Genomic DNA, 20,846 nt, shown 5'->3' on the forward strand with positions numbered 1-20,846 from the left:
GCTGCATAATAAGGATTACATGGCATTCCAGGTACTAGTGACGAGTAGTCAAATTATACTCACAGGTTAAAAAAAAAAACACCTACAATTAGCAGCAGTTTAAGAGTATATGATTAAATTTGCATCTTAATCATAAAATATAAGCTGGTCATTCTGACTGGGTGGTCAAATGTGATTGCCCCCACCTCCCAGCTAGTATATTAGTTGTGCACTACATATCACAAAGAAACATCTTTAGATTTCTCTCCCGGGTCCTCAATTAGACTTAGAGCCTGTTTGCAAACTTTTGTGGATCCCTGTGCTGGTTATATCACATCTACATTTTCAATTGTGGAGTGTCTGGGGTTAATTTTTAAATAATTAACAGCTCTCATCATGTGATGAAAGTTTGTTAGATGATGATGACTTTTCCCACAAGCAGTACAAAGAAAGGGGGTTTGTAAGGAGCCCCTGGGGACTCTCGGTGGCCAGGGAAGCTCTGTGAATGCTCCCTGTTCCTGCACAGCAGAGTCCGTGGGAAGAGCTGCATTGGCTTGCAGGGGATGTGATCAAGTGTCACTAGTCCTGCGGTCTGTAAGACATCCAACAGCACTCTGTAAAACAACCTCCATTAAGCGTAAGTACTCACGCACTTGCTACTCATCTTCAGAGATTAAGATTTGCCTCTACTTTGTAGATATCCAAGGTGTACACAGTTTTTCCTGCCTCCCTCAGGCTGCTCTGCTGAGGCAGGTCCTCCCCAGCTTTGTTCCCTCTTCATTTTGGCTGGCGAAGGGCAGTGAAGTCAGAGTGCACTGAAGCAGTTTCTGGCCTGCAGGACAGAGTGCATCTCTCTGGCAGGTGCTGCAGTCAGCAGAGGACTGCAGTTCCCACAGCTGCACAGCCTTGCCTGTCTCAGGTTTCCAAGGCCAGAAAAGGAACAGTGGTAATGAGCTGTAGAGACCCATGTTCGCACTTAACAGGTTTTTTTTATTTGCTCAAGGGGGTCTGTTTGTTTCTTTCGTATAGTCACAGCAAGGTTTGTTTTGTGCAAGCTAATTTGTTAAGAAGATAGGAGGAATAAGAAATAAAAACAACTGCATCAAAAGATAATTGGGTGATTAAGTTAAAAGACTTGCTTTCCTTTCTTCTTCAGCGTCTCTGTTATGTCTGAAGGTGGGGAGGGGACTGAAGGTTAGTGCAGGGGTTGCTGAGCAGAATTTTCCTAACTGTTAATAAAACTGATTGCTCCTCCATAGCTGAAGAGAGGGGCAAGGAAGCTGGTGCCTCAGAGTTTGTTAGAAGCCATAAAATGATTCACCTTCAATCTTTTCTGCTACCTATTGGCTAGACACTACAACAGGTGGTGTTGGTCTGAGCTTGCTGTAGGGCTCCAGGAAGGGTTCTGTGGCCTGCCACTGCATAGTGGTACGTGAAGCACATGTGCCATGCACTTGTAAAAGACAGGCACTTGCTGCATAAGCTGCTACTTTAGGGATGGCATTTGATGAGCTCACTGTTCTCTTCTAGCTCCACAGTTTTTGCTTTTCTGTAGGAAAAGATACCAAGGAGACGTTCCTCACCATCCCAGCCCATTAACACAAGGTGAGACTTGCACCAGGGAGGTAACTTCTTAGAACTACACTCTCCCCTCAGGCTTCAAAAGCTTGTTTCCTTAAACTTGGGTACACAGACACCAAAGAGAAGTCCAGCAGTTCTGCCCATTGTACTTTCGTTCCTTCTAAGCTGTTTTTCAGTCCTTGTCAAGCCAGGCTGCCCATTCAGAGTAACTGAGCTGCAGAACTTGCCATGTGACACTGGGGATGCGAAGACCTTGCATGAGTTCCCAGGTAATCTAGAGAGGTTCATGGATGAGAAGTTTACTGGGAGTTAATAAATATGTAGGAAGTATGCCTGACTGAGCAATTTCCAAAGTCAGACAAATAGCTGGGAGTTTTCAGGAGTGGTATCGGTAACTGGTCATGCTGTTTTTTGTTTCTCTGGGCAGGGGGAGAATTGGAGAAGCCCAAACTCGTGCAAGGTGGAAAGGCTATCGGGAGTAGCAAGGCACTCCCGTAGTATGAGAGCTGAATGGCATCAAATATAACTAGTACATGGCATGTTCACAACCAAGAGCATCTCTCCACACCAGTGTTAGTTGAGCTGCAAAATTTCTTGCCAGACAACACTGGCTGGAAGGTCACACAGCTCCCCAAAGAAACCTTTGGGAAGGAAAGCTGTCCAATACAAGATCATTACCTCTGCTTCAGGAACTTAAGCCCAAGGCACTGAAAGTTGGAGGTATACCACCAAATATCATTTCATGCTTACCTTTGTTTTGTTTCCCAAAGCATCTGCTGTTGGTCAGAGGCAGGATTTGGGGCTGGGTAGGCCTTTGATGATCTGCTTGTGGCTGTTCCTGTGACTCTCATTAAGGACACTCCTACTTCACTGCAGAAATACCCAAGTCTGCTCTTTCTCTCCCTGTGCTGCAGGCAGAGTCCCTTGTATTTGAACAGGTTGGTCTTCTGTCTGGTGTCAGTTCAAGGAGCTCAACGTTTAACTGTGGGCAAGTACAGTCTCAGCCCATGAAGGGGGAGGAAGGAAAGCAGAGGAATTCATCCTTCACCCATTCCTGGAGGATTACAGTGTTCCTGCACTGTTCTGTGCAAAGTATTCTTTTAGAAGAGGTCAGATCCATGAAGTGATTGTGTCTACAGACAGATTGCAAAACAGAAGCCCCTTTGAGCACAGGAGTCAGACCTAGGTACCAGCTCCTGGGAGTGAGATAGGCTGGTCCTGCCCAATGTACTTAATGATGAAATCTGGCCTCAGGGTCTACAGCAAACGCTGGTCATTGTTCTGGATGATGCTAAATCACATGAGAATACACATCATGAATACATTGTCTGTCAGGGATTTTAAGGCATCTTGAATCATTTCACCCTAACCAAGTACCTAACATGTTAGATGCAGTTCTGTGTTGTGATCCCCAGTCACTCACGCTGCCCTGCTCTTTAGGAGGCCCTTTTGCTTGTTGGGGAATTTAATGACTTTCCAGTTCTGGAGCTGCACAGTAGCATATTTATATAAAAAAAAATAAAAATCACTCTGATGTGAGCAGTGATAGTAGGGGAATACGGAGATATGTCTTACCTGAAGCGTAGCTGTCAGCCTGTTGCTGACTGTAGAGAGCCAAGGTAAATAGTGTGTCCAGCCGCCACTTCTGCCTACCCTCTTTGTCTTGCTTCTTACTCACTTTGCTTATTTTCACACACAAGGCTGACAAAGTACTGTCACTTAGTGTGATACGCATTTCTTCTATTGCACTGGGAATAATCTTTCATTATTATAAGCTTTTTCAATTTTCTTAAGGCCTTTTACCGCTTTGGCAGAGTAGCATAATTTATTTTGTTGAGTGGTTTACACATTAAATTGTGTGATGTTGTATTTATACGTCTCTGATGAGTTCTTTGCTGGCTAGTGGATCAATGTCGTGCTTTTTTTTTATTGTAGCTCTCTGCTTTCACAGTGCAATTTTTCACCTATGAATCAGGCTTCAAACCTTCTGCCACCTCACACCAGTTCAATCACCAGTTCAATTCTCAGCTCCAGATAGACAGTGTAGGGCCTGGCATTCTCCCTGCAGCAGGACCTCCTCACTTGTGTACTGAGCAGCAAGCTGCAACTGTCCCTCTGAGTTGCTGTCCTTTGGTTTTCTGGCTCCATGCCCTTCTTTTAGGTTACACATTTTTATCCATATATTTTAGATATAGTTTAAAAAGTTTAGGCTCTGTCTACTGTTGCCTTTAAAACTGAAATGGTTCTTTCTTCCCCATACATCCTCCTCCCCCTCATAGCTTAAGCTTTTCTTAAGCTACGTGGCAAAGTGCGGGCATTAAGTGTGATTAAAGGTGATGGTGGGTATACTCACATCAGAGTACAGGAAAAAATTAACTTGGTTTTGTGCAAGTGCCATTAGTGATGATGGAGAGCTTGTGCAGCACTTCAGGTGGGACAGAGCAAGGCACAGTCAGAGCCATCAGACACGCACCAGTCCTCACTATTTCTTGTGAAAGAAAAAAGGGGCAACAAACTCCTGCCAATACCAGCTTGCAGTCACAGCACATCACTTGATCTGCCATAAATGCCTTTTGGGATGGGCCCAGGTTCAGCTAACTGAGCTCTATGCTTATATAAGGCTTAGTGGCAGTTTTTTTTACTAGAGACCCAAACCCTAGGCAGAACACTTATACTGGCCAACAGAGTAAACATTGAGTCTATTGGTACTAAGGTTGTTAGCAAAAAAACACAGCTTTTCCTAAAAATAGGTTCAAAAGAATTAAAGTTCAGGGAGAGTAGTGTCTTTTGTCCTTGCCCTGCATCAGTGGCATCCTCTTTTGCAGACTGAGCCCTTGGAAATACTGTGCATACATCACTGTCTTTTGGACTGGGCAGAGGAAAAAAGGAAAATAATATTTAGAACAGGCTGAAGAGTAGGTGGTAAGCAACCCCAGGAGAAACTGGGGCTTGTTATTACATGCACGATCATCACCACGAGTGGATTCACCTGCACTCACCTTAGCTGAGAAGGGTGTTTGCAAGCCTCCTGCATGCACATGGCTCCTAATCCTCCCTCTTGCACCATCACCCGCTGACCTCCAGCTGCAGGAAAGCACTGGAGCAGCTCATTAGGCAGTACTACAGGTGAGCCATTAGGACAACCTTTACACCATTCCCTTTGGATGTGTGCCAGCTGCACAGATGGCTTCTTTTTGGCTCTGCTTTCTGCTGAGTTGTACACATTAAAGCCTGCCTCAGATCAAATCTGCCTTTGCATAGCTAGCTAGAACTTAGCTGCGTGGCTAGTTGTGAAAGAGCATCACGTTCCCTCATAAATATGAGGCTCAGTTCCTGTTTTGGGGTATTTTACCCACCTGCTGAGGGTTTTAAAGGTTGCCAGGAGCAGAGGAAAATGTGTCAAACAAAAAAATACATTACAGCATCTAAAAAGGGTAAATTAAAAGCTGAATGGGATGTTGAAAGCCTGATTCAGGCAATAGGAGTGGCTGATCATTAACTTTCCTGTAGTAGATGAGGCAGTGCTGTAAAAGCATATTACTAAGATTAATTAATTTAGCACCATAACACCACTCTTAAGTAGGTGGATTACCCCACTGAATAAGGAAGAAGGAGCAGATAAAAATACCCTGTGGAAGCTAATTGTAAGAACATCAGCTGCACAGAGCCCCATGCCTATTTGTCCTCAATCATCACAGGAAGCTACAGCAGCAATACCCTCTGTAACTTTGAGCAAGGCATTTTCCCTGCTATTAGTGATCAGCCAGGATTCACGGCAAAGATATCCCATATGACAACTCATCCCTACAGTTGTTAGGTGTTTTACTACTCATTCCTTAATTAAACACCTCTTTCTTTAGCACAACACTGTAGTTTAGCAGCAGGGAGCAGAGACTGAAGTCTAAAGACGACAAGAGCTTACAACTATTTCCTTACGAGAGGCATCCTACAGTGTTACAAACCAGCACAAAGCCAACCCCAGTGAAACCAGAAGACCGAGGTCTTGGATGCCAGAACGGGACAGAGGAAGCTGTAAGGAGCCCTTAGCTTAGGCTATGAGCAAACATACAGGTTCAACAGACACGGACCTAAACTGCTAACAGCATGTAAGCACTGACTTGTCACGAGATGGAAGACTTCCTGCAAAGGAAGAAAGGTTCCGATACACCTTGGAAGCTCTAGATCTCATTGTCTAGCTTACACTTCTTACACAACAGAAGAAAAGTACCAGTTCAAGCCCGGTAAGCATGGAGCAGTTTTCTTTTTGCTTTCTTTAGCTCAGAATACTACTTCTCCCCTCCATCAACAAGCTCTGAATTGCCCAGCTGTGCTGCTGCTTTGGGTTTTATAGCCCTCCTGTCCCCCAGAAGACTTTACAGCCTCTCTGGCTCCTCCTCCTCCTCCCCTGGGCTTTATTTCAGTGGGCTTTAACCTACTTGCAGAGTTGATTTATTTCAGATAAGTGTGTGTTTTAATTCTTGTTTCTTTCCATCTTTTCATGGTGAAATTGTGTTCTGTCAAGCACAATAATGTCTTCTTGCTTTCATTGGGCAAGATAAAATAGTTTACATGAAAAAAATATTTTTAAGCTTATTTTTTTAGTGGAGATCTATTCATAAGCTTTGACATGTTCTTCTGTAAGGAGCTGTCTAGTACAGCCCTACGTAAAATTTGGAGCTTGGATCTCAAAGGGGCCCTCAAACAGGATCCTGAGGAAAAAAGGTAAGAGAATTTGCAGGGATACCTTCCACTAGACCAGGCTGCTCAAAGCCCCATCCAGCCTGGCCTTGAGCACTCCCAGGCATGGGGCACCCACCGCTTCTCTGGGCAACCGGTGCCAGTGCCTCACCGCCCTCGTACTGAAGAATTCCTTCCTTATAGCTAATCTCAATCTGCCCTCTTTCAGTTTAAAGCCATTACGCCTTGTCCTATCATACAGGCCCTTCTAAAAAGTCCCTCTCCAGCTTTCCTGTAGGCCCCCTTTGGTACTGGAAGGCTGCAATAAGGTCTCCCCAAAGCCTTCTCTTCTCCAGGCTGAACAACCCCAACTCTCTCAGCCTGTCTTCATAGGGGAGCTGCTCTAGCCCTCTGATCATCTTTGTGGCCCTCCTCTGGACTTGCTCCAAGATGTCCATGTCCTTCTCATGTTGGGGGCCCCAGAGCTTGATGCAGTACTGCAGGTGGGGTCTCACCAAAGCGGAGCAGAGGGGCAGAATCCCTTCCCTCACCCTGCTGGCCACAATTCTTTTGATGCAGCCCAGGATACAGTTGGCTTTCTGGGCTGCAAGCACACGTTGCCAGGCCACATTGAGTTTCTCATCAACCAACACCCCAAAGTCCTTCTCCTCAGGGCTGCTCTCAGTCCATTCTCTGCCCAGCCTGTATTTGTGCTTGGGATCGCCCCAACCCTGTGCAGGACCTTACACTCGGCCTTGTTGAACTTGATGAGGTTCACACAGACCCACAGGCTCTCAAACCTGTCCAGGTCCCTCTGGATGGCATCCCTTCCCTCCAGAGTGCCAAACGCACCACTCAGCTTGGTGTCGTTGGCAGACTTGCTGAGGGTGTGCTTGATCCTGCTGTCCACATCACCGGCAGAGATGTTAAACAGCGCCCATCCCAATACCAGCCCCTGAGGAATGCCACTCGTCACTGGTCTCCACTCGGACATCGATCTGTTGACCACAAGTCTTTGAGTGCGACCACCCAGCCAATTTCTTATCCACCGAGTGGTCCATCTGTCAAATTCATGTCTCTCCAATTTAGAGACAAGGATGTCATGCAGGACAGTGTCAAATGCTTTGCACAAGTCCACTATTATTTATAATAATAAACCTTCACTTACTTTAATGTCAAATCTTTCTGACACTGATTCCTCCCACTTGCATATAACTCCAATAGCCTGAAAGTCTTCTGAATGAGTCCCATGCTCTCATTCCACCATCCCAGCGTAGAAATCTAAAAAGCTGACTTTAACTCCTCAATAGGTGAAAGGCTTTTTGGGCCCTTATAAGAGATTTCACTGAACGGGAAAAGCTTTCCTTTGGAAGCCAACTTATTAAAATGGCAAAGTCAAGCACTGTCAAAATCATGGCAAATGCTGTGAGCCTGTCACTTTGAAATTGTAGGGGCAGATGGTGAGAAACTTTCCTGCTGGTCAGGGAACTTTCTGAAGGCTCAGTTACTTAGACCAGACTGATTTTTTTTTTTTTTGTAAGAACTTTTAACTTGGCTTACCTCCCATTTGTCATAGGCTAAAAGCATATATCACCTAGTATAGGCCAGCTGCTTCGTGGTAATGTCACATCCCAGAATAACCTTTGGTAAAGCAAGGAAGCCTGTGAGCTTATTCCTTGTTCTGTGTTCCTCCTCAATCTTAGCAAGCCAGAATTGAAATGCAGTGGCATGTTGGGTTAGTTTTGCTTGGGTTGTTTTTTCCCCCAAGAGACCTGAAGTAACAGAATACTTTCAGGACAGGGCTTAAGAGCGAGGCAGCAAGATGGTCCCTATTCAGACACAAAGAATAAGCATTGCTGGCTGTGGGCTAGCTACCGAACCAACAGGCACCCTGAAGGTGACGATAGACGCTTTGAGGCTGTTCAGAATTTGGGGGTTTCAGTTTGGTTTTGTTTAGCTGGTTGCTGCTGAAGAAGCTTTCCTTTCCCTGGTATTTGAAAGGCATGTGTTGTGACCTGTCGCTTGCTAGATTTGTTTGATGCGAAATTTGAGTCTGGTCATGGAAAAGCACACTGCAGGAATGTGTTTATTTGGCTCTCTGCTGGAGGTAACACTGAATGGCCTAGTTTCCAGTTTTTTTGAGGTTTCAGCTCAGATTTGTGTTGTAAATGTAATAATCACATTTTAGGAAGAAAACTCACATGTGTGGTCTACAAATAGAAGGCCCAGAGCCTGCAACTTTGCTTTAGCTCCCCCCCAGACTGTGGCTTTCCCCAGGCAAACAGCCATGTTTGTTAGAATCATAGAATCATAGAATGTTTTGGGTTGGAAGAGACCCCTAGAGGTCATCTAGTCCAACCCCCCTGCAGGAGCAGGGACACTGCTAACCAGATCAGGTTGCTCAGAGCCCCGTCCAACCTGGCCTTGAATGCTTCCAGGGATGGGGCCTCCACCACCTCTCTGGGCAACCTGTTCCAGTGTTTCACCACCCTCAGTGTAAAGAATTTCTTCCTTATATCCAGTCTAAACCTACCCTGCTTCAGTTTAAAACCATTACCCCTTGTCCTGTCACAGCTGGCCCTACTAAAAAGATTTTCCCCATCTTTCCTATAAGGCCCCCTTTAGGTATTGAAAGGCCATAATCAGGTCTCCCCGCAGCCTTCTCTTCTCCAGGCTGAACAAGCCCAACTCCCTCAGCCTGTCCTCATAGGAGAGGTGCTCCAGCCCTCGGATCATTTTTGTGGCCCTCCTCTGGACCCTCCTCTTCATGTGAAGCTCATTGCAGAAATTGTGTTAGAAAGACCAAAGCCCAAATTCACAGCTAATGTAAATCTTCCCTAGACACTAAGGGGCTTGAATCGCGTCTACTGAGACTGTTGGCTTTGTCAGCTAGGAGATACTCTCCAGATTTCAAAAATACCAAATGGATTTTAAGTCCATTTATTCTAGAATTGAGGAAAACATATCAAACAAACAATGGAACCAAAACAAAAACATTTTTCAGTGCTGCTTGGTTGCAGAGAGATTGCAAAACAGGATCTTTTGCTTTGCAAACACTATTTAAAATAACTGGTAGATATATGCAGAGAATACTCTCAATTTCAGTTCTGATGACAATATAGAGGCGTTTGCCTTTTGCTACGCCAGGGCTATTCTTGACTAAGAAAGTATTTTCTGATGGTGTGACATGCATTATATGAGAAAATTGTACATAGACATTTACTCACCTATATAAAATGTGGTTTTTAATTGTAGTAAACCATAATGTCAGAGCTAAAATTTATTCTTCTTACTGACACAAGGGCAAATTAAACTCCACCTTATTTCCCTAGGTTTTTTGCTTCGAAGAGACCAGCCTAGTTTTTACTGTTCGTGGCAGGGGCAGTCAGAGGACTCTAATTTAGTTAGGCTACATAATTCTGTAAGAAAAAGAGCAAATTCAGGAGATTTCTTTCCTGTAGCCTTTCAGTAAGAAGCTGAGCAGTGTCTGGAGCTCCCCAAACACAGGGTCGTTCCCACCTGCGGTGCCTGCCTCTCCCACACCGGGGTTTGTGTGTGGTGTTCATTGCATTGCAATGCAGTGCGACGGAGAACGCTCCCGTCAAACTGAACAGGCGAGGCTGTGAGGTTTGGCATCCCTGCTGGAAGGGAGCACAGCCTGCCTTATGCGGTGAGGTTTTGAAGACGAGCAGCAAGAGCTAAATCATACAGCCGCTCTTTGGCAAGGTTTCCATGAGTTGAAGAACGATGTACGGTGACTCTCTGAGTTGAGCCAATGACAGATTTTACTAAAGATTCGCTTTTCCTTTGTACTCAATCTCTACCCTTAGAATTGATGTTATTTGTGGAGATGGGTAGGTTATGTGTGATTTTGCATCTCTTTCACTGAGAGATGCCCCATTATAATGAAGCAGCATTAATATTTTCCCCACTTCCCAGACCAAGTACTTTGACAGGGCCCCATGTCAATAAGAGCGGACACCTGCTGCATATTTACATTTATTTACGCTCTTTGACAATGTGTAAAATGCACCTTTACCCAGAAGGTGTTATAATCACTTGCATGAGAACAGGAAAACGATTGGTGTATTTTTCCATTCCCAAGGATACTATCAAAGAACATCTCCTACACATTAGCACCTGCATTTCTGCCTCAAGCAGCTCAGTGAACAGAACGATGAGTGCAAACTTGTGTTAGTTATGTATCTGTACATCACACTGCATATTGAGAGAGGAGAGACAAAAAGTCCTAATGCTCCATGCTCCAGCCCTGGGGTGAATTTTACCAGGCAGGTGACTGTATAGCCCCATACCTCTGAGAGAAGATAGAGTCATCTGGGAAGTATTTTACATGGTTCTGCTTTTAGCCACAAGCTTTTCATGTAGGAGAATACCATATCAACAAATGAAAACAAGACCTTTTAGTCAAAATCAGTGTTGACGACCACATTCTCAACTGCTATAAACTTGACTTTTTTTTTTTTTTTTACCAGCAGAGAATCTAGTCAAGCTTATGAAAGGTATTAGGAATCTGGGGGGAAAAAAAAAAGGCACAATTTTGCACACATATATTGAGTACAGAATGGAAAATCTAGAGATTAAGTGTGTGCAGACTTCAAAAAAATCCACTGCAAACCTGGCCACTGTGGGCAATTGATAGGGATTTGTGAGACTGATTACGAGCCTGTTGTAGTTTAACTATATTGACTGGCACTTCTGTGATACTTGCTTTATTAAGCATAGACATTCTGATCATTAATTTCAGCATGAAATAGATCTACAGAGGCTTTTGTGTGTTAGCCTAAGTGATTCTTCACTAAAGAAAGAAATCAGTATGTCAGTACGGTACTGGACATCTTTGAAGTTAGCAAAATTTAACTGCCCAGATGTTTCATGAAAGGCTTTCAATTCAGATAGTATTTTCAGCCTGGCTGCCTACCAGAAAATAAATACCCTTCAATTTTTCATGGAGCCAGGAGAGTCTGATATCAGAGTTTTCCCTCCTCTTCCCTGCCCACCTGCAGGGGCTGGCAGTACCAAGGTGCCAGAGTGACACCTCGTGGGCAAGCGGCAGGCAAAACGCAGAAGCTTTAGGAATAGTAAGAGAATACAATTTTTGTACTAAATACACGTCAGGATTTCACTACATCTTGTCATCGTTCATCTAGAATAATGTTTCCTACGGTTCCGTTGTTTTCATTTTCATACATTTATGTATTTATCCCCAAATACTAAGACAGAAAATAAAATGTATTAATTACTGATCCAGGGAAAAGGACCAGATTTCTGCAATGAGATTAAAAAAAAAAAAAAATCACATTTCCCCCAAGGCTTTTAAATTTTATTTTACTACGAGAATAATGATTATTTCTCAGACAACTTTTAAGAAAGGTTTCCCCATAAATCTTTTTTTTTTCCCCTTATAGGAACATAAAATAGTTTAAGCTTTCTCAGCCATCTGCCAATTTTATATGTTCTACACTCACTCCTTCCTTTTACCCGTCACCAAAGGATGCTGAGTAACTGTTAACTTCCCAGCAAGTCGGTCATCCCAGTACACCTCAGGATGAGATGCTGAACTGGGCGAGGTCGTTCACAGCAGCTGTAACTCGTCATCCTCATGGATTATAGATTTAAAAGCAGATCAAGACAAATCTAATAGAAGAGAACCCCTCCTCCTTTTTTGCAGCCAGTGAGTTAAAAGATATTTCAGAAACACATGCCTGCATTGGGGGGAAAAATATTGGCAGGTGTCAGGCACATTTGTAGTACAAAGTATTGTGTGTTCAGAGCCCAGAGCAAACATAGTTCAGCAAACAGCTGTGAAATATTTATGCTACTGTCCACAGTTTACACAGCAAGGGGTTGAAGGGGAGCATAGAAGCTCAGGGACTTGCTTGCACTGCACGATGAGTGACTGTTCTGAGATAACACAAAAAAGGTCAAGATCCTGTGGGAAGCAACCACAGATGACCCATGAAGAGGGACACTAAAAGACTTAGTCTTTTCCCTGCCTGCCTTCAACTAGTCAAATCCTTTCTGATCCCCACGGGTGTCTGAAGACCTGCTAGGTCACAGCATTAAGCCGTTCACAGTGTGATCCCTTAAGAGAGCCCGTAGGGTGAAGAGGACTGACCTTTCCTTTTATCCCTCCATGCCACCAATTGGGAGCATTTTAGAGCCTGAGCTCTCCTCTGATATTAATGAGCCAAGATGGGACAACCTTAGGTATTAGTAACTCTCCACGTTGGCTTTGGTCCCCCTTGGAAGCAAGACAGACAGAGCCAGCCCTTGGTTTGGTTATGATGTGCTTCCTCTAATCACTGTTGAGGACAACGGCCTTGAAAAAGGCCCATCTCTGGTGCCTCTTGAGTCAATAGACTCAGATAACAGAGGGGAAGAAAAATAGCACTGAAGGACAGTTGGAGATGGAGGGAATAGCAGTGAGGGCTTTTAACAATATAGGCACAAAAATCTCTTTTTTTTTTTTTTTTAGGCAAAAATAACTCTTCAGGAAGACCAACAATTGGCAGAAAAAGTGGTAGTTAATAGGTCTTGTACAAAGAAAATTAGTAGGTGCAGAGCAAACAAAAAACAACAGGGAAGCTCCTTTAGCTCCACTTGGATTTGAGAGGTCCATGGGGCATTGCTTGCTAAGCAAGTCTAAGCTGTCATGGCAAAAGCATGTTCCTCCAGGACTAAGGATCCATGCTGGAAACTACCCAGATCACAGGTTTTGACTCTGTCACAAACATCTTGCCTTGCACATACTGGATATTTTGTGAGTCGTAGGCAGGACCTTTTAAAAATTAAATTCGATAGGTTGCCACTTAAAATAGTTTCAGAAAATACCTTCTTAAACAACCTCCTCCAACAGTCCAGTCTAAACCCTACAGAGGTCAGCAGAAAGGCTTTTACTAAATTCAAAGAACTGGATATAACTAATCCTGTAAAGCCGCTAGTTATCCCCAAAGGCATAATAGCTGTCATTTTAGCAACTAGGAGAGCCCAGCTATTGCTTCCAATTCTTCCATTAAAGGCAGCCAGCCCCCTGTACTGGATATATATGTTTGAGATCAGTCAATTAATCAGTTAGTAGCAGCATCAATAGAGACTGCTATTGATTCAAACACAATGAAAATATATTGACATAGCCAGCAGACCACGCTGAAGTAAAATACGCCCGGCGACAGAGGCGAACACCCAGTACCCTGCTGATGTTCACACGTTCAGAGACGGTAACTTATACAGGAATACACAGCGGGAACAAAACCAAGAATCATTACCTGAAATCAGCCCTTGACACAGCAGATGTAAACCAGAGCAGCTGGTGGTCAAAGCAAAGGGAAATTTTTACATTACCCCATAAATTGATGCAGCTTGTCAGAAAATAAGGCGAGGGGCTTGGTTAGGAATGAATAGCCAGGCTTAATGAAGTACAGCCTCTGTGTCAGTGTCCCTTTAGTCTCACTCAGTCTTAGTAAAGCTGATGCAAAATAAAATCAAATAGAGCCAGTAACAGCGCTAGGTCTTCGTGTAGGTCTGTAGACATCAAGCAGGAAATACTGCTGTTCAAAACTGGCTGTTCAGAAGTGACCCCAGATACTGATACAGGAACGCCAGTAAGTTCTCAGTCATTTGCTGCAGAAGAGTTTTATTTGCTGCTTAAAAGTAATTTTAAGTGTAGCAAGCGCAGCTCCAATCTTGCTGAATAGATGTTTTCTTGCAAGTGGTTTATGACTCCAGCAGGTACATTTCCCATCCCCTCTGGGTGAATATAAATCTTACACCTACACCATGCTTCGACAGATGAAGTAGCAAAGCAGCACTTTGTAGCGCCTGTTCCAGGACAAACAGGAGGTTCCTTAGGTAATTAATGGAGGGGGAGGTCGTTTACGTGATCTGTTTTAGCAATGTCTCCATAGCTTGACATCCCCCTCTCCTGGAGAAAACTGATTATACAGACACTGAAAACAGATCGAGACGCAGCAGTGAAAAGCCGAAGCCAGTCCTCTTCTGGCACCAGAGGAATTAGATCAAACACGCATTTACCAGCGGCTGCAGGACTGGCCCAAGGCAGCCCCTGAAAGCCCGGTACCTCCCTGAGCAGCTTTGGTCTCCAGTCAGAAACCAACTCACGCATAAGGGACCTTTTCCAGCTTGAATTGTTCAGAGGTGTGCAGCGTTTTCCTTCATTTAATAAGATCTTTTTTTAATCATTAACCTCCTTCCTTTTGTCACACACATCATTACCTTACCTTATTCTCTTCGGCACTAACTCTGCGTGCAGTATAAAGCCGCAGGTGATGTTCTCGCTCCCTGGCAAATAGTGCAGCGTTCCAGTGGGCCCAGCTTTGCCAGTCGCAGTAAATACGCTCTTCTGGTTCCAGTAACTGCAGTTGCATTGAGCATTGAAGTTTTTCTTCAGCAGCTCAAATTGAGAATAGCCCTTTCCTGGTACTGACAGCTTGCCGCTAGTTGTAACATGGGTTGGGACAGACATTTGACATATTTCTACAGCACCTAAGGTGGATATTAGCAGACCCCCCTAGATGCAACTGTAATCCACCTTGTGAGGGATGTGGATAGCGATTATGAGATACCAGGCTTAGTCGCCTTGCTCTTTCAGAGCTGGGTAGGTAGGTAAACTGTGGGTGGGGGTTGCTTTTCCCCCTCCTCCCACCCCGAAATCAAATATTACCAGAAGGCCTGGTAGAGCCCCTGGAACACGTTACAAATCAGCCAGCTGCAACTTGCTGGCCAGGCTCAGAACAGCCCCGCTGGCCCCAGCCCCCAGCAGGCGCTGCTTTGGGAAGGGGCAGCACGGGTGCCAAAGGCAGAGCAGGGACACAGCTGGACATGCAAGGCACCAGGCTGGTGAGCAAAAGCCAGGGCAGCTCAGGAGGGGCAGCAGTTCCCAGCTCCGCTCTGAGGAGCTTCTGGTTTCCAGAGGAAAAAAAACCCAAACCTTCTCTCCATGAGGTGCTTCCTGGCTCCCACTGAGATTTAAACACTGCTGGTGCTTTTCTAAATTAAAGATCAGTTTTGCCATTCTGCCCTTAGAAGGGTTCTGAGATCAGGTTCAAACCAGAACGGAGAAAGCAAGAGTCTCAAACTGAAAGTTTTCTCCATTGAAAAAGGCTTTAGGAAACTTTTTGTGTGTCTTTCACTCTATTCATTGCCTTCAGATCACCCTTTTTCTCTAGTATTATTTCTGGTGCTTGCATTTCTTTTGTCCTGTGCTCTGAGCAGCCTCTCACCTGCTCACAGAGACCCCTCCTTCCTCATCCATCACAGTTCATCCTTCAGGTCTCCTCTGCAAGAACTCTTCCTGGCTCTCCTCACAAACAAGGTGGAGGGAAATCACAGGACCTGTGAAAATTTTGTTCTCCAGACAAATCACCAGACCTCTCTCTGCCTTGGCCCCTGACTGCTGCTCAAAGATGGCACGTGCCAAGGCTGAGCATTCCAACCTCTGGGTGGGGAGTGGACTTGCCTTCAGCTGAAACAATCCCTTTTCTCTTTCACATAACTTCTTGTGTCTCCCACCCCAGTAAATACTGGGCAGAGAACATGATTTTTAACACCCCACACCCCACCAGTGTGTTTTAAGAATAAGAGCCTCCGAGAATACTAGAGAGACTTACACTTTCAAAAGCAAACATGACTCTAGAAGTGGCTGATGTACGACAGGGAAGCAACTAAGAGGGATACCACGGTTAGAGTCAGATTTGCTAGGGACTGTCAAGTGAGAGAACCTGGATAACAGGGAAATGCAGGAAGAGAGGAGTTCTGCATGCTTGGTAGTAGCAATTTCAGGAAAACGCATCTGCTGACAGGGTTCCATCTACCAGATGCCATGAAGGTGGATGAACAGTGATAGGAAAACACCCACAAGAGGACAAGTCACTAGGAAAGAACAGTTTGTAAATGAAACTTTGTTTGAAACAGGTGAAGTCTGCACTGTATTGGGTCAAGCTGCATAGGGCTGCGCTTTCTGTTGGGACATAGAAAGGTGGTGGTAACACCAATGTTCTGGTTACCACTGAGCAGTGCTCAAACAGCATCAAGGCTGATCTCTCCAACATTCCCACCACCACCAGTGGTCTGGAAGGGGGCAAGATCTTGGGAGGGGATGTAGCCAAGACACCTGACCCAAACTGACCAAAGGGATATTCCACACCATATGACACCAGCTCAGATAAAAAAAAACTAAGGGAAAAGGAAGAGGGGGGAGGGCCATATGACACCAGCTCAGATAAAAAAAACTAAGGGAAAAGGAAGAGGGGGGAGGGTATTTAACATCTTTTATGACATTTTGTCTTCCAGAACATTAGCTATGCATACTGACACCCTGCTTTCTGCTTAGTGGCTGGACAGTGCCTGCTAATGGGAAGTAGAGAATAAAATCTTGTTTTCCTTTTGCTACCGCACACAGCGTTTGCTATTGCTTTTTTATTAAAACTGCCTTTATCTTGTCCCACAAGTTTTCTTTCTTTTCCTTCTCATTCTCTCCCTAAAAAAAGAAGAAGGGAGCGATAGAGCAGCTGGGTGGCACCCGGTGTCCAGCCAGGGTCAACCCAGCACAGCAGCAGAGCGCACCTATCAGCTCACCCCGCTCTACGTGTTCAAGTTAAAGAGAGGATGGACCGGTGGCACGCTGCCGCGGGAAGGCACTGCTGGAAGTACTGGCCCAGGAAGGACCACCTCAGTCCCCAACAGCACATGAAGAGGTAGAGGTTTCTTTGCAGTATTTACCCTGCTCAAGGATTTAGAAAGTAAAGTTCTTCCCTGTAAAATCTCTATTTTTAAGAGCCACTTATTTTAAAAGCAGCAGATGGTAATATCATTCTCACTAAAATGAATTATGTCCGAGTAAAATAAAAGCAGCTGAGCTCAGTCTACAAGTATCTAGTAGGTGGCTGGCTATTTTGAAAAGAACAAAGCTTGCTAGCACTTGGAAACTTTTAAAAAAAAATCCCTCCAAAACCTTAATTTGATCTTGTGTAAAGTCCCATTCTTGTATACACCAAACCTTTTCACCTGCACTACTTTTCAATGGAATGGAGGACAAGCAAGTTAACTAAAACAGTGAGTTAAGTTTATCATCCCCTGCTGAGGTTTGCCTGTGCTCCAGTAGAACACACGTTACTGAGCAGCAGCCACAGCACCAGAGGGTATTACCAGTATTACTACTGGTGCAATGTGATGGAACTTTATTTAAAAGCAGTCTGCTCTTGGTTGAAATAAAGTAATTCCTCCCCCCCCCAGTTCTTACAACATTCAGAAGAAAGCTACTGCAAACTCCTGGAGCTTTTGCAGATGCTCACTACCACTATTAAAGCCCATAAAGGTAACTCTAAATTCAACATAGTTACAATATTTACTACTAATAACAGTAAGTGGGCACTTAGTAACCTAATTATTAAGTAACTTGGTACTAAATCTACTGCAGGTATAGTAGGGTGGGGAGAAAACCACCCACACCTAACACATTGACTTGAAGTCACTTTGGGAAAGGTACAATGTTTTCTATTTGCAGCTAATCATTCTCCATCTGCAGCTACAAAACACATGCTGGCAGTTGCCTGGTAGGCCCACATCCAACTGTTAGTTTAGTACAATTGTCTAAACAGCCCAATAAAAATTACAAACCAGTGCAAGCCTGCCAAGCACCGCAATGCCCTCAACCGAAGGACAAAAGGAGTGCTACAGCAATTCAGTTCTCACAGTGCATAGCCAAAGCTTGTCAAGAAACAGGGCTGCCAGCTCCTGCCCACAGCACAAGGCACCTTTGGTTTTCACCAGTATAAAATGGGAGCCTCAGATGGCCAGAACTTGAGCATCACAAACCACCCCCATGCTAGGCCTAGACAGCAGGGCGGTTAGGAAGCACAGGCGATGCATTTTTCCTTAAGGTAAGCTGTGTGCATCATCAGTAACTTGGCACTGTATTTCGGAATGGAGCTGCTAAAGCAAGGCACGTCTTTGGGTGTGACAGTCACCACCCCATCCCGCCTCAGACCCTGATGGACAGAGTTCCTGTCTCTCCTATTTGCTAGGAGTATGAGAACAGTTCTTTCAGAGCTACAGTGGTAGCTGTGTTACACCACCAGTCACAACAGCACCTGAGTAAACAAAAAAGATTGCAGACTTGTAGTAAATTGTTTAAAATTAAGTGTTCTTTAGAAATTTTAGTACTGAAATCTTTCAGTTAAGATAGGGTAAAGCTTTTGCTGTATCACATGAAACATTGAGACCGCTACTCACGTGATGAAAACAGGGCTTTATCAGTGTTGCAAGCAATAAAATTCTTGAGTTTGCCTAGCCAAAGTCTTCTCACAAAGAACCAAAGTCTGTCCACTATGAAGAGACAAACTAGGTATTAAGGTCCCCAGCATTAGCTTAGACAGACTGACTTCCAATTTTCTGAGCAGTTGCTAGCAGGTTCCCCTCTTTTTTTCTACGCTGGTGTAGCCAGCTAGCACCAGCAATGCTACCCCTTGGCCTGTAAAGCTCATAGAATCAGGTTGGAGAAGACCTTTCGGATCATCAAGTCCAACCGTTACCCTAACCCTGCCATCCCACCACTAAACCACATCCCTGAGAATCTCATCTGCCTGACTTTTAAATACCTCCAGGGATGGGGACTCCACCACTTCCCTGGGCAGCCCATTCCATGTCAAGTTGCTACATTCAAAAGCAGGTAAATTAGGTCCCCAGTTTAACTTGTCTTGATATTGCATCCTATCACTGATGTTAATAGAAACAAGTCAGCCATAGCAATCTTCCTCCCCTCCGCCTTCAATTAAGAAGTAACTTTCTGTACAGGCAATTTAAAAATAAAATATCTCCTACTAAATGCTTCCATTAAGCTGACAGCATCCAGATACTTCTAGAGATTAAGAACCACCCTGCAGAGAACACCGCTAACACCCCAACTAGATAGTTACATCTAAAAATACTACTTGTTAACAAAACCTAGGTCTAACACTAGTACTTTTGGCTACTTGTCAATATGACACGCTAAGCTGGGAGGGACAGGATGTCACCATCTCTGCTGTTTTTGTTTTAGAGTCTCACTCTTCAGCAGCTGTAGGACACGGCTCTTGCAAACCTTGCTGGTTACAAACAGTTCATTTTGCTCCTTTCACATGCCTGATTCAGAAACTTAAATACCTTCATTACCATTCCACACTTTGCTGCAAGCTTCAGCCCCTAACCAGGAAGTAGAGGAGCACCATGATTAAACCCAATTAGATCCAATAAAACTTAAGACAGGTGTGCACCCTGTCCCTATGGACATATCTGAAAGCAAAGATTAGAGGTAGCACTTGGAAATCTAACATACAATCAATTACTAGTATATACACCTTTGTGGTTTTTGTTTGAATTTCTTACAATACCCTCACCTATAAAGTTAAATGCTGGGGAGCTTTAGAGAGCTCCTGCTTTAATCATGGGCGAGTCCATAGCCATGTAGCATCTCAGCCTACCCTTACAGTTCCCAGCAGTCACATTAAGTCAACATTTACTTGACTATTCCTGTGTGAAGGCAGGCTGGTTTTCAAATTCCGGCAGAAGCTCTACCTTTAATAAGAACCAGAACTGTACTATCAGCAGCTGGAGGGGGCCCTGCTAAGCAGTTACACACTGGTATGGAGAGAGTCCATGTAAAATTTTAGATAACATACCTTAACTGGTCCAGGAGCTGGAACTATGCAACTCACAAGTTCACGTGCTGCTGTCTAGATAAACTCTTGGGCCTTCAAGATAACAGAAAAGCATACAGAGCAAAGATTTTTCCACCTGCTGATTTGCAAATACCTTTAAAACCTCAAACCCTAAAACAAGTTTGGCCGTCTACTTGGCTTAAGTAGTAATCTGCAATTCTTCAGCTCAAAGTATCTCATGATCATGGCAATCGATGTGCCAAAGGACAAGTAAAATTTTAAACTGATACTGTACTGGAACAACTCAAACTTCAGAGGAATTGCCCATTATATCTTCCTATGAGATCAAGAACAGCAATTCAGTACCTTAGGTTACCCGCTTGCTTTAGAAAAGTGGTACCTTACCAGCACACTCCAAAGAAAACAGAGTCCTTTTGTAGAACACCCATAGGCTGGAAAAAGAAGTACAGTCCTTCATTGGATTTAAAGCTTTATTTATAGAAATTTCACTGCATTAATGGCAGCAATATTTGCATTGTATTTGAACTCAGCACTAACAGGTTAATATTTACATGTAGATAACACTTAAACCAAAACAAACTAAACACAGCCACAGTTTTAGAGCAGAAAGACAGACATACACATTACAGACAGACTCAATAGTAAAAGTAATCACAATTCCTTTTCACTCTGGTTTATTTAGTCCAAAGGTCTGTTATTTCTTAATCAGATTAGCAGGAAGAGTAGATTTATCCAAGTCATCAAAATATGGATGGTTCAAAGCCATTTTGCCAGAAATTCTTTTTGCAGGATCATAAATTAACATTTTCTGGAAGAAAATAGGAAACACATTTACTCCCTCATGAAATGGGAACTAAAATAATGTTAAATAAATACTTAACCACAGTAATAATCAAGTAACCATAAAGATAACTT

General features: G+C 44.0%; 1 protein-coding gene across 1 annotated transcript in view; it reads right to left on the bottom strand.

The window, feature by feature from the left end:
- Positions 1 to 20,450: 20,450 nt before the first annotated feature.
- Positions 20,451 to 20,846, bottom strand: part of CDK1 (cyclin dependent kinase 1) — a 7,824-nt gene continuing 7,428 nt past the window's right edge. The window contains exon 7 of the mRNA XM_009637011.2: positions 20,451 to 20,739. Coding sequence (XP_009635306.1) covers positions 20,626 to 20,739 — 114 coding nt within the window. The 3' untranslated portion in view covers positions 20,451 to 20,625. The remainder of the gene's footprint in view (positions 20,740 to 20,846) is intronic.

Source organism: Egretta garzetta, unplaced genomic scaffold, assembly GCF_000687185.1.
Source record: "Egretta garzetta isolate BGI_Z169 unplaced genomic scaffold, ASM68718v1 scaffold204, whole genome shotgun sequence".
Lineage (NCBI taxonomy): Eukaryota > Metazoa > Chordata > Aves > Pelecaniformes > Ardeidae > Egretta > Egretta garzetta.